Raw genomic sequence first — 11,317 nt, 5'->3', positions numbered from 1 at the left:
CCCACACACACACCCGCGCAGCTCGCCTCACCACACCTCTGCCCCGCATACCCTCCCCCTTTCGCTCACAATACTGCCGGGAGAGTGATATTTTAAAAATTCTCGTTGACGGAAACCCTTTCTCCCCGTGTGCTCTGGCAGATTTTGGCCGACGCGAGGCTCGGCGAGTTACAGTCCCTGGGGTCGCGCAACTTCACCGCGGTGGCCGAGAGGGCAAGGTCCGAGTTCCAGACCGTCCCGGAGCTCGTGGCGCAGCGGACGGCCGCGGCGAGGCAGGGTAAGCGGCGGGTGGGCTCCGCGGACTCGGACACGGCCTACTTTGGCAACCTCCTCGGCACCACGTCGGTCGTTGCGTTGCAGGTGTGGCGGGCGCGCTCGCCGCGCGCCTCGAGAGCTTGGCGTCGCTGCTGCGTCCCCTGGACGGCATCTCGGCGCGCCTCGGCATGGACCTGGCCGACGCGCGCGCCCGCGCTCTCGAGCTCACGGACCTGGCCCAGGAGATCGACTCCTGGAGGTGGACGGCTAGTGTCGGTGAGCCCCCCGGTCCGGTCACTGGCGTCCCGCCCTATGCGCACTGGCCAGCCTCACTTCACCTCCTTGTTCACAGGTGCAACCATGCTGGTCATGATGCCCACCGTCCTCCTCCTCGGCAGCGCGGTCTGCCTGTGCTACGGGCCGAGTGAACGCGCGGGACCACCCCTTCTGTCGTGAGTGCAAGCCCCACCGGCGCCCAGATAACAGATCGAACAGAAAGTATGACCGCATCTCTCAGTTTTTCAGTTTCATTCGTTAATTTACGGGAGCTCAGCGCCTGCGAGTCGTGGGGTAGGCCACCCCGCAGTACACACATGCGCCGCAGCCAAGATGTTGCCTACCTCCAAGGCGCTAGGGAGCTTCCAGCTGAACTCGTCCTTTTCGCCAGGGCAAAAGACGGACATACTCTCTGGGCGATCCCCACCAACTGACGTGTACTTTACTCCCCGCTGACGGCTGTCTCGTCGTGCTGCAGCGCCGTGGTGCTGTCCGGGCTGGTGCTGGCGCCGCTGTGGCTGGGCGCGCTGGCCGTGCTGCTGGTCGCCGGCCACGCCGACGTGTTCGTGTGCCGGCCCCTGCGGTCCGGGCCCGACTACGCCGCCCTGTCCCGCGCGCTGGACCCCGGCACGCTGGCGCGCCTCCTCTACCCCAACAAGTCCGTGGCGCTGCCCATCAAGGACGTGCTCCGGGGCTGCCGCTACGACGGCGGCGCCTACTCGGTGCTGGGTCTGCGCTGGGCCACGGACCTGGAGGAGGCCACGGACCCCGGCGGATGGACCGACGTCGAGCAGCAGCTGGCGCAGGTGCGGCCGGACCTCACGCACCTGCAGCTGCTCACCCCGGAGCTGCAGGCGGACCTGAAGGCCCTGCTGGACGCCACCATGGCGAACCTCACCGCGCACCGCCTCCTCGTGTCGGGCGGCGTCACGGGCAAGGACCTCTCGGCCCTGGCCGACCAGATGGAGAGCGTGGCCAATCAGATCGGGGACGTCGCCACCGCCTCACGGGTTGAGACGCTGGCCTCGCGTACCAGAAGGGTGCTCTCGACTCACGTGCAGCCCCTCGCAGTCAAGAAGGTGAGGTGATGGCAGTGCACGTCCTTAGGCGAGAGACGTTGATGCAGTAGTTTGCTTACCCAGAGAGCGACCTCCTCGGCTTGCAGGAGAATCTGGTGTACCAGCTTACCACCCTGGAGGTGGAGCTAGCGCCACTACAGAGGCAGGTGAACCAGAGCCTGTCCCACCTCAAGACCATCCAGTACTTCGTCGACAAGCAGGGCACAACGATGGCCGACCAGAAGGCGGGGCAGTTTCGCGCCCGGATCCTGGGCTACTTGCAGCAGGCCCGGGACCACGTCGTGTCGGGGTTGCGAGCGCGGTAGGTGTCCCTTGGGCAGGCCCAGGGCGGGCCGAGCAGACGACGAGCTGAGCCGTGATACTGGGCCCCGACCAGTGCAGGCTCAACTCGATTTAGCCTGGTTTCATCCGATTGGGGGGGCTGATTCGATCTGATCTGATCTGTGGCATCGCATCCAGGGTGGCGCGGTGCGGGCCGCTGTGGTCGTCCTTCCACGCGCTCAGCACTCTGCTGTGTCGGCACGCGATGGACCCGCTGGTAGGTACTGGAGGAGGGGTGGTGTAGGTGCGGGGGTAGAGGGCCCGGGCCGGGGCTGACAATTTCCGTGTCGCAGAACGGCCTGTGGGCGAGCTTGACGCTGTCGCTGCTGCTGCTGCTGGCCACCACGGCGCCGGCGCTGCGCCTCGTGAGGAGTCGGATCAACAGCCGCTTCCGGGGCCCCGGTCCAGGGCCCCACCCCGGGTAAGTGGCTTTCGGGCGCCAAAGTGGCAGGGCGCCCGACCTCACGCCGCTGCTCCTACCTCAGTCCCCCTACAGTCCCCAAACAGCCAGCCCCACCTCGACCATACACCGCAACCGGACAGGAAAAAGAATGCAATTTTTGATATGTCCTCACCCTGGATTTTGTTTTTTGACTCAGTCTGAGCTGGGAGTCAATGTCTCCGGGTTCCCCCGGGTACGGCATCGCTCCCCCGCCCCCGCTCCCCCCGCCCATGCAGGGCGTTGGTCAGGCCACCAGGGCCTCCATGAGAGCATAAGCCCCTGACTTATGACGCCAGCCGGGCGAGGGCGAGGTTCTCGCCGGGCAAAAGCAGTTTAGGCGGCCCGAGCCAAACTGAGCAGGTACGATCATATTTTTCCCCCTTGCGAAAAGCTTTGTGCCGGGTGCTTGGTGCGAGGCTATCTTGAGTACTAGACTGACTAGACCCAATGTATCATGTTTTCGAACAGTCGCAAGTCGATTCAAAACTCCAGTGAATCAGAAAAATCTCTAAACTTTTTTGTGTTACGTGGTCACAACCAATTGACCGTTGACCTGGCCAGAACATATTTTGGAGAACATTTTGTAAAACGCACGCACCCCTCCTAAGGGACAGGAGCAATTTCCATTTCGTTTGCAACTTGCTTTTCCTCTTCTCCAGGGCCCATATCGCTCCAAGCCCGTCGGCCTGCAGGGGGGCGTGGCTCACTCCAGGGTAAGAAAGAGAAGGGAGTGCCTGTAGCGGACTTTGTTACGAGCCAATAACAAACATCTTGGCAGCAAAGTAACGTGAAAATCTATTTTCTCCCGGCTTCCAGCACAGCGGCGCCAGATGGCTGGTGAAAGCAGGCTGCGAGACAAGGGGACCAAGCAACCCAACCGCGACAGACTTTTTAATTTTGCTTTATTTTTTACTCGAATTATACAAATTAACGATGCCATAATCTTACTTTTACATGTACGGTGTTAGGAAGAGGTTTTTTTTATACTTAGGCAACGGGAACGCCGACAAATGATGTACTCTACAATCACAGAAGTATCTAATAAATAATTTATCTAAGCCTAAGCCTACCTTATTTCACAGCAGATAACGGGAAAGAGCGCAGCAGCACAATTGAGGAAGAGTTTTTCGTGCAAGCAGTGCAGATAGAATGGCCTCAGTCGGCCTCAGGGTAGAATGGTCAGCTCTGCGGCGGCGCGGGCCACGCCCTCGCTGTTGGTGGCCACGCAGATGTAGGTGCCGACGTCCTCCGGGCGCAGCGCCATGATCTGCAGCCAGGAGGAGGCCATGAAGGCCTCGGGCCCGCCGCGCACCATCACCACGAGGGAGGCGTCGTCACCTGCACGAAGAGGGTCGCGTCCGGTCACGAGGACGAGGGAGAGGTTGCGGTATGGGCGGGGGGCTCAGTCGCACCGGCGTCGTACTCACTGGGCAGTGGCGTGGCGATGCCCTCCGCGCTGATGCGCTCCCAGGACGGCGACGGCGCCGGGAAGCCCTTCACCTCGCACTCCAGGGACACGGGCGAGCCCGCCACGTACTGCACGGGGGCGGGCGGCGTCACGATCCACGGCGCCGCCCGGCACGGGCCGCGGTGCTTGAGCCACACCCGCACGGGCGGCTCGTCCTGGCCGCCCGCCGCGCCGGCCACGCGCATCTGGCACGAGGACGGGTAGGTCGTGTTGTCGGAGCCGCACACCTGGCCCTGGTCCCGGCACACGCACAGCGCCTCGGGCTTGTCCTGCGGCAGGAGGGCGTCGGGAGTGAGCATGAGGGGCACTGTACTGTACCGCCCCGCCGAGAGGAACTGATACTGATAGCGGCCGCACTGTGCAACCACTGCAAGCATGCGCTCGCCTCCCGCCCACTCACTCACCATGTCGCCGAGGTCGAGCCGCGTCACGCAGTCCATGTTCTCGCCGCAGACGCCCAGCGCCCTGGCGGCCAGGTCGCCGTTGGTGGACGCGTTGTAGCAGCGCGCGCCCTCGCGCACCCCGCACACGCCTCGGGGGCAGCAGCCGCAGGGGTCAGGGGCCAGTCCCGTGGAGCAGTCCGCCGCCGAGCGTGGACAGCTGGGGCGGACGGCGGGGGGTTTAGACTAGCGTGGATCAGGGACGGCTGTCGACTAGGGACGGCCGTCGACGAGCAGGTTGTCGGTGGGGCTTTACTCACTAATCCCATACTCACCTGCCCACCCTACACGGCGCGCAGCCCGGCTCTGGGGGCTCGGGGGCCTCGGTGGACGGCTCCGGCTCGGGGGGCGTGGGCGGCAGGTCGGTGAAGCCTTCCACGACGAGGCCGTCCTGCAGGTCGTCCGGGGCACGCAACGCGGCGTCTTCGGGCGGCGCGGCACGGGCGGCCGGATGCACCGCCACGGCACAGCAGCACAGCAACAGCAGCCACGACGGCATCCTGGACAGGGTGACGGCCTGCTGGTAGAACAGCGTCGAGGGCGTGAGGGACTTCACGTGAAGGGGGAAGTCTACGTGTAGGAGCGCCGGAGCGCCTTCTTACTTCGGTTTGTTGACAAAGTCGCTGACTGGCAGGCGGGTCGGTCGGGTCGGCGCTGTCCTGTCAGCAAGACGTCCAGGACCACTCGCTTATCGGGGAAGTCGACGTCTGCTCCGTCGGGCCGCCGTCTCCGTCCGCCGGGCCGAGAGCACAGAGAGTCCCCTCCCCCTTCCCCTCGTCGTAGTCCTCCAGATGGGAGTGCATGACTGTGGGCAGGAAGGAGGGGAAAGGGAGTGGCAGGAAGGGGATGGTGAGGGGCGGGTGTGGAGGAAGGACGGGACGGGAAGGCGGTCTGCCACAACCGTCCCGAGTATGGGATGGGTTTGGTTCGCCTCGCGGGCTTCGCGGAACTGGGAGTGGGGGTGGGGGAGGGGGGGGAGCAAAGTCGAGATCAAGGCCAGAAAGTACTCATCGAGTAATTAACCGCTCACGACATGGGTGTGCCAGTGGGGGGTGGCGTGTGTGATCGGTGTCACGTGGCGCCCCGTTCCGAGGCCCGGATGACTCACCAGCCCGTCACTGCGCAGCGGCCCCATCCCGGCATCAGAAGGAGGAGATCGGCGTCGCATCGGACCGCCTACCCTTCCCCCGCCCGCCCCGCCCCGACCTTGAGGGTCCTTGTGGTCCTCGGCTGAGCGCTGTGCATGCCAGCTGATAGGGCGGGGCGGGGCGGGTGCGTGCCGCCGGCCGGGCTGCATAGAGCGCATTGCGATCCGGAAATGCAGGGAATGTGATAGTTAGCGAGGTCGCTCTGGGTGTGTAGTGTTGTATGTATGGCTATGCGGAGTGAAAGTGTGCAAATCAGGTCCGTAATCATCCGCCCGGTTAGGAGAGGGGTTGGCAGGAACGACATAAATTAAGTGTTCTTCAAAATATAATCTGTACTTAGCATGTGGCACGGCCGTCAGCTGTCGTGATAGGCGATGTACCCCAGTCCACCTTAATCTTATAAACACAATGTAAAACAGCTTCCATCAGGACGCGCAGGGTCGAAGGTCAGCGACACGCGGTCAGTAGATGATGTGGTACGGGTTGGGCAGGTGGTGGTGGTAGTCGTTGTTGCCGTAGGGCGAGGGGTAGAAGGGCACCTGGGCAGGGGGCGGGGGCGGGGCGTAGCCGCCACCGCGGGGCTGCCCCTCCAGGCTGACAAGCTGCAGCTGCACGGAGCCCTCCACGATCACGTGGTTCACGCCCTGGTACGGGTGACGGTGCGGCCACTCGGCGAAGTGCACGCCGTTAAAAGCAATCTGCGGGCGAAACAAAGCGTCAGTCAAAGGTGGTATAGGAGGTGCAGCTTGGACCTCCGGATCTCCGGATGAACCGTCGGTATATCGGAGACCGCCCAACGGGAGATGACGCGATTGAAAATGTCGCAAAGACAAGCGGCGGCATCCCCCGGGGGAGGCGGCACAGCTCCCGCGGCCGCTCCCCGTTTACCCTGCTGCGCGCCGCGGCCGCGGGGCCGTGAGGCCTGATTGAATGACGAGACGTCAGCGTCGCCTGGCCCGGGCCTGGCCCTGCCTCTAATTATCCCATCTCGTGCCATGAATGGATTACGCGTCGCCATGGTTCGGCGAAGCGCTGGAGGGGGACGCCGCCGGCGGGCCGGGCTCGCACCTTGTAGCAGTAGTCGTCCACCAGGATCATGAGCTCGAAGGACTGGCCCAGAGCCACCGGGCAGGGCCGCAGCTGCTGGCCGCTCTCCCAGCCGCCGCGCCGGCAGGTGTTGAGCTCCACCAGGCCCTCCGACGGCCGCGTCGACACGTGCAGCGCCAGGTCGTTGTAGTCCATGGACGGGCCCGTGGCCAGGTTCACGCTGAACCGGTAGGCGTTGTGGGGGATGAAGCCCCGCACGCGGAGGCACCGCCCGGGGTAGACGGAGCCGATGTTCTGCACGTGTGGCACGGACTGCAACAGGGGCGAGTACAGTGTCAGCGACCGGCTGGCCGGCAGCACCAAAGTATTGTGTTTGCAGCGCGAGAAACCTGCTCAGAAGCACCACAGCGTGGATCATGGAAAAGGGGGAAGGGGGGATTCCAAATTTAATGGTTTTGTGCGTACTTTGCCATCTGATAAATCAAATATGAAGTTGAAGGGCGTGAAAATGCGTGACTTCTGCAGCTCCCCCCTATTCACTCACCAACGCTGGAGTTGAGGGGGTAACTACTCTCTTGGAACGAACATTCTTTGCACCAAGCTGGAAGGGGGCGCTCAGAACACTCATTGTTGAAGTGGAGGTCACAGAGGTCCCCGGGTACGCGGGTGTGCTCGCCTTCGGTGTCGGGACCTTGGTGGCTTTGGCGCCGTGAAGCCGCCGGGCCTGGGGGTGACATTGCGCACGTGTAGCCGCTCTGACACGACCTTCTCCTCCGCGAGGACCTCCCCGCATCGCGTACGCAGCACGGCGGCCTCTGGCCTCTCCGACTCCACCGAGGTCACCGACGAGGTCACCGCCCGCACCTGTCCGACGCCCTGCCCGGAGACCACGCACTGCGGTAGTAGGATTCTCACCGGGTTGTGGGTCTGGTGGGCCGAGCCGTAGGCGCCGATCACTCCGGAGACGCTGTTGATGTGCACGTCTCCCTCGGCGCTGACGTGCGTCACGCGCTGGAAGGGCATCCGGTGGCGGAACTCGCGGAAGTGCTGGCCGTTCAAGGCAATCTGCGGCAACACCACCGTGGAGTGAGAGTGTGACGGGGGGGGGGGGGGGGAAGGCACAGGGCAAGGGGTAACTTATTCACTCAAAGTATAAACCCTCCCAAACAGTCAAAAAATTAATTTTAAAAAGTTTAAATAAAACGGTGCACGATTGAATTTTAAGTGAAGTGCACGGGTCGCCACCCGGACCCGGCGCTTTGCTACCTTGAAGCCGTGGCCCTCGCACATGATGAGCATCTGGAAGTGGCCACCGCGGCGCAGCGGCAGGCCGCCGTCGCGCTCCTCGTGCTGCCAGCCGCCGCCCTGCTGCGTGTTGCGCACCACGCAGTTCTGGTCGAAGCGCACCGAGATGTGCAGCGCGATGTCCGACACGCTGGCCGGTGCGCCGCCGCACTGCAGGTTGATGACGAACCTGCCGCACCGCAAGCACGAGGGCCGTGAGCACGGTCGTGGTGATACCTCGGCCAGGGCCGCCCCGCCCAAGTGGCGCCGCTACGACCCACTTACCTGCTGGCGTGGTGCGGGATGTTACCGTAGATGGCGATGGCCCGGCCAGGGTGCATGGCACCCTCCAGCTGCCTCACGAAGGGGACATTCTGGGGGACAGGAACAGGGGCATGATGTCTGAGACCCGGTCCCCACAATGAACGTGTCACGAGGCGACGCTACCGATGGCGCCTGCCGCGCGCTGGGTAGGCCAGCCGCCAAGCAGCTGCGTCAAGACGGCGGCCCGCCCAGAGCGCCCCAAGTGCGATTGACGCCCACCGCTCCCTCGCGGCCCCTTGGTAGACGATCATTGTGGGGTTTATTCCCACTAGCCCAGGAAAACGCGCTTAAAGTCTGCATGCGGTACAGTACAACTTTCCATTCGACATAAAAGCGGTCTCACGCGCAATCGCTTGGAAAATACTCAAGAAATGTTGTCGTCGTTTCTCAAACTTACGAAGCTGTTGTTTGAATACATGGTGGAGAGTCGTCCGCAGCGATGTCGTCAGGGTACACTTTCCTGCACTTGGCTGAAACAGTGAGAGGAAGGCACTATTTTTAGCACCTTTAGGGCTCTTGATAGAGGCTGCTCGTAACTGAAATTTTCTTTAGCGCCCTTGGAAAGGCGCGACTTTGCACCTTTGTTTATCCAGTGTAAGCCCATACAATGCGCAAAAAATATGTGAGACATGTATTGCGTATTTCTAGTGTGACGTATACGCGGCGTTGGAGGAGTGGTCCCCTCCCAGATTATGTGTGATAGGATAGGCTTATCTCTCTGCGATCCGGGCTTGGCCAGTTGAGCACACACCGATAAAAGGAGAGCTGGCCGCGGATTCGTGTAGGAATACTCATAGATCATGGATTATTTTCGTTTAATTTGAAGAAAGTACTCTAATGAAGTTACCCCCGGTCACCCCTCGTGGTACTTCCCCATTTTAACACACTTTGAGGCCAACGTAACGACATGGTGGCCTTGCTGTGCTGGAAGACGCCACCTATCTGTATAGCTCTGGGACCCAATGAGTTAAATAATGTTATATTGCTAGAAAGTGGGCATATCTTTGATAATCTGATTTAATTAAAGAGTGATAGCCCTAGGCCCCAGCGGGCACCCATGACGATCTGTCTTAACATTTTAAGCACATTGACTTTTCTACATATGTTTATTTTTATGTTGTTTTTGTGCTTTCGGGGGAGAGGGGGGATTTGTTAACGTCCTTCACTGGAGCGTGGAGAGATTTGACAGGTTCGGCTAGTCGGTAGCAAACACACTTCCTGGGCGCATGTTGTTGGGGGCTCGCCTGTTCTCTCTTAAAGATTGATATCGACTGTATCCTGCAGATCCGGACCATACACCAGGCAGAGGCCAGAAGGACCGCCTAGGAAGGGATTTCGATAAGAGTCCCCCCACAAATAAGACGTGGGTGCGAAAACCTGTACGTCAACACTGACGTGGGTCTTACTGTTACTGTTACTGGGGATGTAATCGTCACGAGTATCAAATGGTGACGAGCTACCAGTTGGCTGCTTCCCGTCCAATTTCGTAGTACTACTGTGCTGCCTCATGCCCCAGGGCAGGGGCGTTAGTCATCCCCGTATGCATATCGCGCACATCTTGCATACGGTACCAAATAACTACGGAAAAGAAGGGTGTATCAGCCACCTTGGTCCTTGGTGTAGTAAATCACAGTATTCCGTTTATTTATTTTTACCTCAACAGAAACGGGATGGACGACAGGAAATTCAAGAACTGACCAAAAAGACGAACCGCGAAGGACGGGCAGCTAAGCTGTCTGGAAGAAAGACAGTCCTATATAGTTACTTACCAACCGGTGATGAACCCTATCCTGTCGACTGAACTCTTGAGCACCGATGTGTAGTTGCTGCAAGGTCTGAAAGGGACCTGGTGACGGTGCTGAGCGCGAGCAACTGGCAGGGACTGAGAGACTCGGTCACAGACCCAGTCTCTCTGGCGGATGCCCTTATCCATCTATCCAAAGAGGCTCGAGGGAGTTATCGCACGGCAGCGTCCACACCGCACAGTCAGTCAACTCAAAATACACCGTCCGCCTAGACTGGGAGTGGCCGGTGACGGATGACGTGTAAAAATAGTGCAGAAAAAAAAAATATTTAAAAAAATCACAGGTAGAGTTAAGAAAAGAGGGTACTTCGATTGGTTATCAGATCTACAGGGTCTTTGTATTACTACTAAGAAAAAAATACACCACAAGTGAACGAACATAACTCATAGCTGAATCTTTGTAGAAGAGAAAAAGAAGATATTAATAAGAATATGTTTGAACTCAGGTTTTAAAATAGACATATAAAGGTAATAATAGAATGAACACTTTCTCTATTCTAAGTAAACCAATATAGGAACTACAAACATGGTTAACATCTATAGGTATCAAATCAATTCATTTCTGCACTGCATTTTGCAATCTTAATTGAGAATGCAATATGAAGATGATCACACACTGATGTGTTAAAACCAATGAATGAAACGTTTACAATAGTACATAGCAAAGAACACAGAATTTCAAACATTTATGTAAAATAAATGCACACAAGGCTACTTTGTAAACAATAAAGAGACAAAAATGAGAATATATTCAAAACAAGTAAACAAATAGATATCAAAAGAAAGAAAAACATAATTTCTAGAGTAAAAAATAAGTCAGTTTAAAGATTGAAGTGAGATATAATGAAATTGACTTTTGTCTGCTACGATAGATGAATACTTCAGGCATGCCTTAATTTGTGAGACAATCCTGATAAGTTTTTAATTAACTAATCTAAAGTATTTATAATCACACCTTTGGTGTCTCTAGTCTCATATTTCATGACTTCATTATAGGCCCACTGACCAACAATCACACAGATACTAACAATAATGCATATAATCATGTTTAGTTTAATTGGCTCACTCTAGTAACTTATGGGTTCATTCAGGACCAGGCCATGACAACAGAAAACAGAAAGGTAATTGTGCACCCAATATGTCAATACTCACTCACATAGGAGTAACTTTGATGAAACTATTACTTTTCAATCCATAGGTCCTCTTACATTCACAACTTTTACTTAAAATCAACATCACATTGAAACAAAGAAGAATATTACATACCTACATCTCTAGAAAGCACTCAATAAAAGCTTGCTAATGGCACATATAATTTTCACAACCTATACATTGGAAAAAAAAACAGAAAACAAGGCATCTTGATTATGAACTTAATAAGCAAGTGCAAATTGAACATAAGTTTCTTAGAACAGAAATTGCAGGTTTG

The 11,317-nt window shown here is 57.9% G+C and overlaps 3 protein-coding genes across 6 annotated transcripts; 1 reads left to right on the top strand and 2 right to left on the bottom strand.

Annotated features, from left to right (window-relative positions):
• Nucleotides 1-114: 114 nt before the first annotated feature.
• On the top strand, nt 115-3,431 carry LOC113204247 (prominin-2). The gene is made up of 9 exons (XM_052276799.1): nt 115-277; nt 361-531; nt 608-707; nt 1,010-1,610; nt 1,697-1,911; nt 2,070-2,148; nt 2,225-2,352; nt 3,033-3,086; nt 3,190-3,431. Exons 2-9 carry the CDS (start codon nt 444-446, stop codon nt 3,212-3,214), a joined length of 1,290 nt encoding a protein of 429 aa, XP_052132759.1. The 5' UTR covers nt 115-277; nt 361-443; the 3' UTR covers nt 3,215-3,431.
• LOC113203531 (insulin-like growth factor-binding protein-related protein 1) lies at nt 3,259-5,142 on the bottom strand. Of its 3 annotated transcripts, none has more exons than XM_026418295.2 (5): nt 4,884-5,142; nt 4,557-4,781; nt 4,246-4,441; nt 3,801-4,110; nt 3,259-3,711 (listed from the first exon to the last, which is right to left on the bottom strand). In XM_026418295.2, the coding sequence occupies exons 2-5, from the start codon at nt 4,778-4,780 to the stop codon at nt 3,539-3,541; spliced, it is 903 nt and encodes a 300-aa protein (XP_026274080.1). In that variant the 5' UTR covers nt 4,781; nt 4,884-5,142; the 3' UTR covers nt 3,259-3,538. The 3 variants fall into 3 exon arrangements, with proteins under 3 accessions (XP_026274080.1, XP_026274072.1, XP_026274065.1); XM_026418287.2 differs by having other exon boundaries at nt 4,557-4,798; nt 4,884-5,141; XM_026418280.2 differs by having other exon boundaries at nt 4,557-4,801; nt 4,884-5,135.
• A 594-nt stretch (nt 5,143-5,736) lies between these two features.
• LOC113204211 (galectin-9-like) lies at nt 5,737-10,042 on the bottom strand. 2 transcript variants are annotated; one of them, XM_026419290.2, is made up of 8 exons: nt 9,854-10,042; nt 8,482-8,554; nt 8,046-8,134; nt 7,743-7,950; nt 7,392-7,541; nt 7,021-7,200; nt 6,498-6,788; nt 5,737-6,127 (listed from the first exon to the last, which is right to left on the bottom strand). In XM_026419290.2, the coding sequence occupies exons 2-8, from the start codon at nt 8,500-8,502 to the stop codon at nt 5,891-5,893; spliced, it is 1,176 nt and encodes a 391-aa protein (XP_026275075.1). In that variant the 5' UTR covers nt 8,503-8,554; nt 9,854-10,042; the 3' UTR covers nt 5,737-5,890. The 2 variants fall into 2 exon arrangements, with proteins under 2 accessions (XP_026275075.1, XP_026275085.1); XM_026419300.2 differs by lacking the exon at nt 7,021-7,200 and having other exon boundaries at nt 9,854-10,026.
• Nucleotides 10,043-11,317: the final 1,275 nt, after the last annotated feature.

The sequence above is a fragment of the Frankliniella occidentalis genome, unplaced genomic scaffold (genome assembly GCF_000697945.3).
Source record: "Frankliniella occidentalis isolate FOCC.00 unplaced genomic scaffold, Focc_3.1 Scaffold4449, whole genome shotgun sequence".
NCBI classification, from domain to species: domain Eukaryota; kingdom Metazoa; phylum Arthropoda; class Insecta; order Thysanoptera; family Thripidae; genus Frankliniella; species Frankliniella occidentalis.
This window is presented reverse-complemented; position numbering and strand designations above follow the sequence as displayed.

Coding starts and splice junctions, on each gene's coding strand:
- LOC113204247 (XM_052276799.1), top strand. CDS start 444: ATGGACCTGGCCGACGCGCGCGCCCGCGCTCTCGAGCTCACGGACCTG. Junction 1,611..1,696: donor AGCCCCTCGCAGTCAAGAAG/GTGAGGTGATGG, acceptor CTCGGCTTGCAG/GAGAATCTGGTGTACCAGCT. Junction 3,087..3,189: donor GGGGCGTGGCTCACTCCAGG/GTAAGAAAGAGA, acceptor CCCGGCTTCCAG/CACAGCGGCGCCAGATGGCT.
- LOC113203531 (XM_026418295.2), bottom strand. CDS start 4,780: ATGCCGTCGTGGCTGCTGTTGCTGTGCTGCTGTGCCGTGGCGGTGCAT. Junction 4,442..4,556: donor GCGCCGTGTAGGGTGGGCAG/GTGAGTATGGGA, acceptor CGTCCGCCCCAG/CTGTCCACGCTCGGCGGCGG. Junction 4,111..4,245: donor GGCTCGACCTCGGCGACATG/GTGAGTGAGTGG, acceptor CTCCTGCCGCAG/GACAAGCCCGAGGCGCTGTG.
- LOC113204211 (XM_026419290.2), bottom strand. CDS start 8,502: ATGTATTCAAACAACAGCTTC. Junction 7,542..7,742: donor GCGAGGGCCACGGCTTCAAG/GTAGCAAAGCGC, acceptor GTGTTGCCGCAG/ATTGCCTTGAACGGCCAGCA. Junction 7,201..7,391: donor CCCACCAGACCCACAACCCG/GTGAGAATCCTA, acceptor TGTCACCCCCAG/GCCCGGCGGCTTCACGGCGC.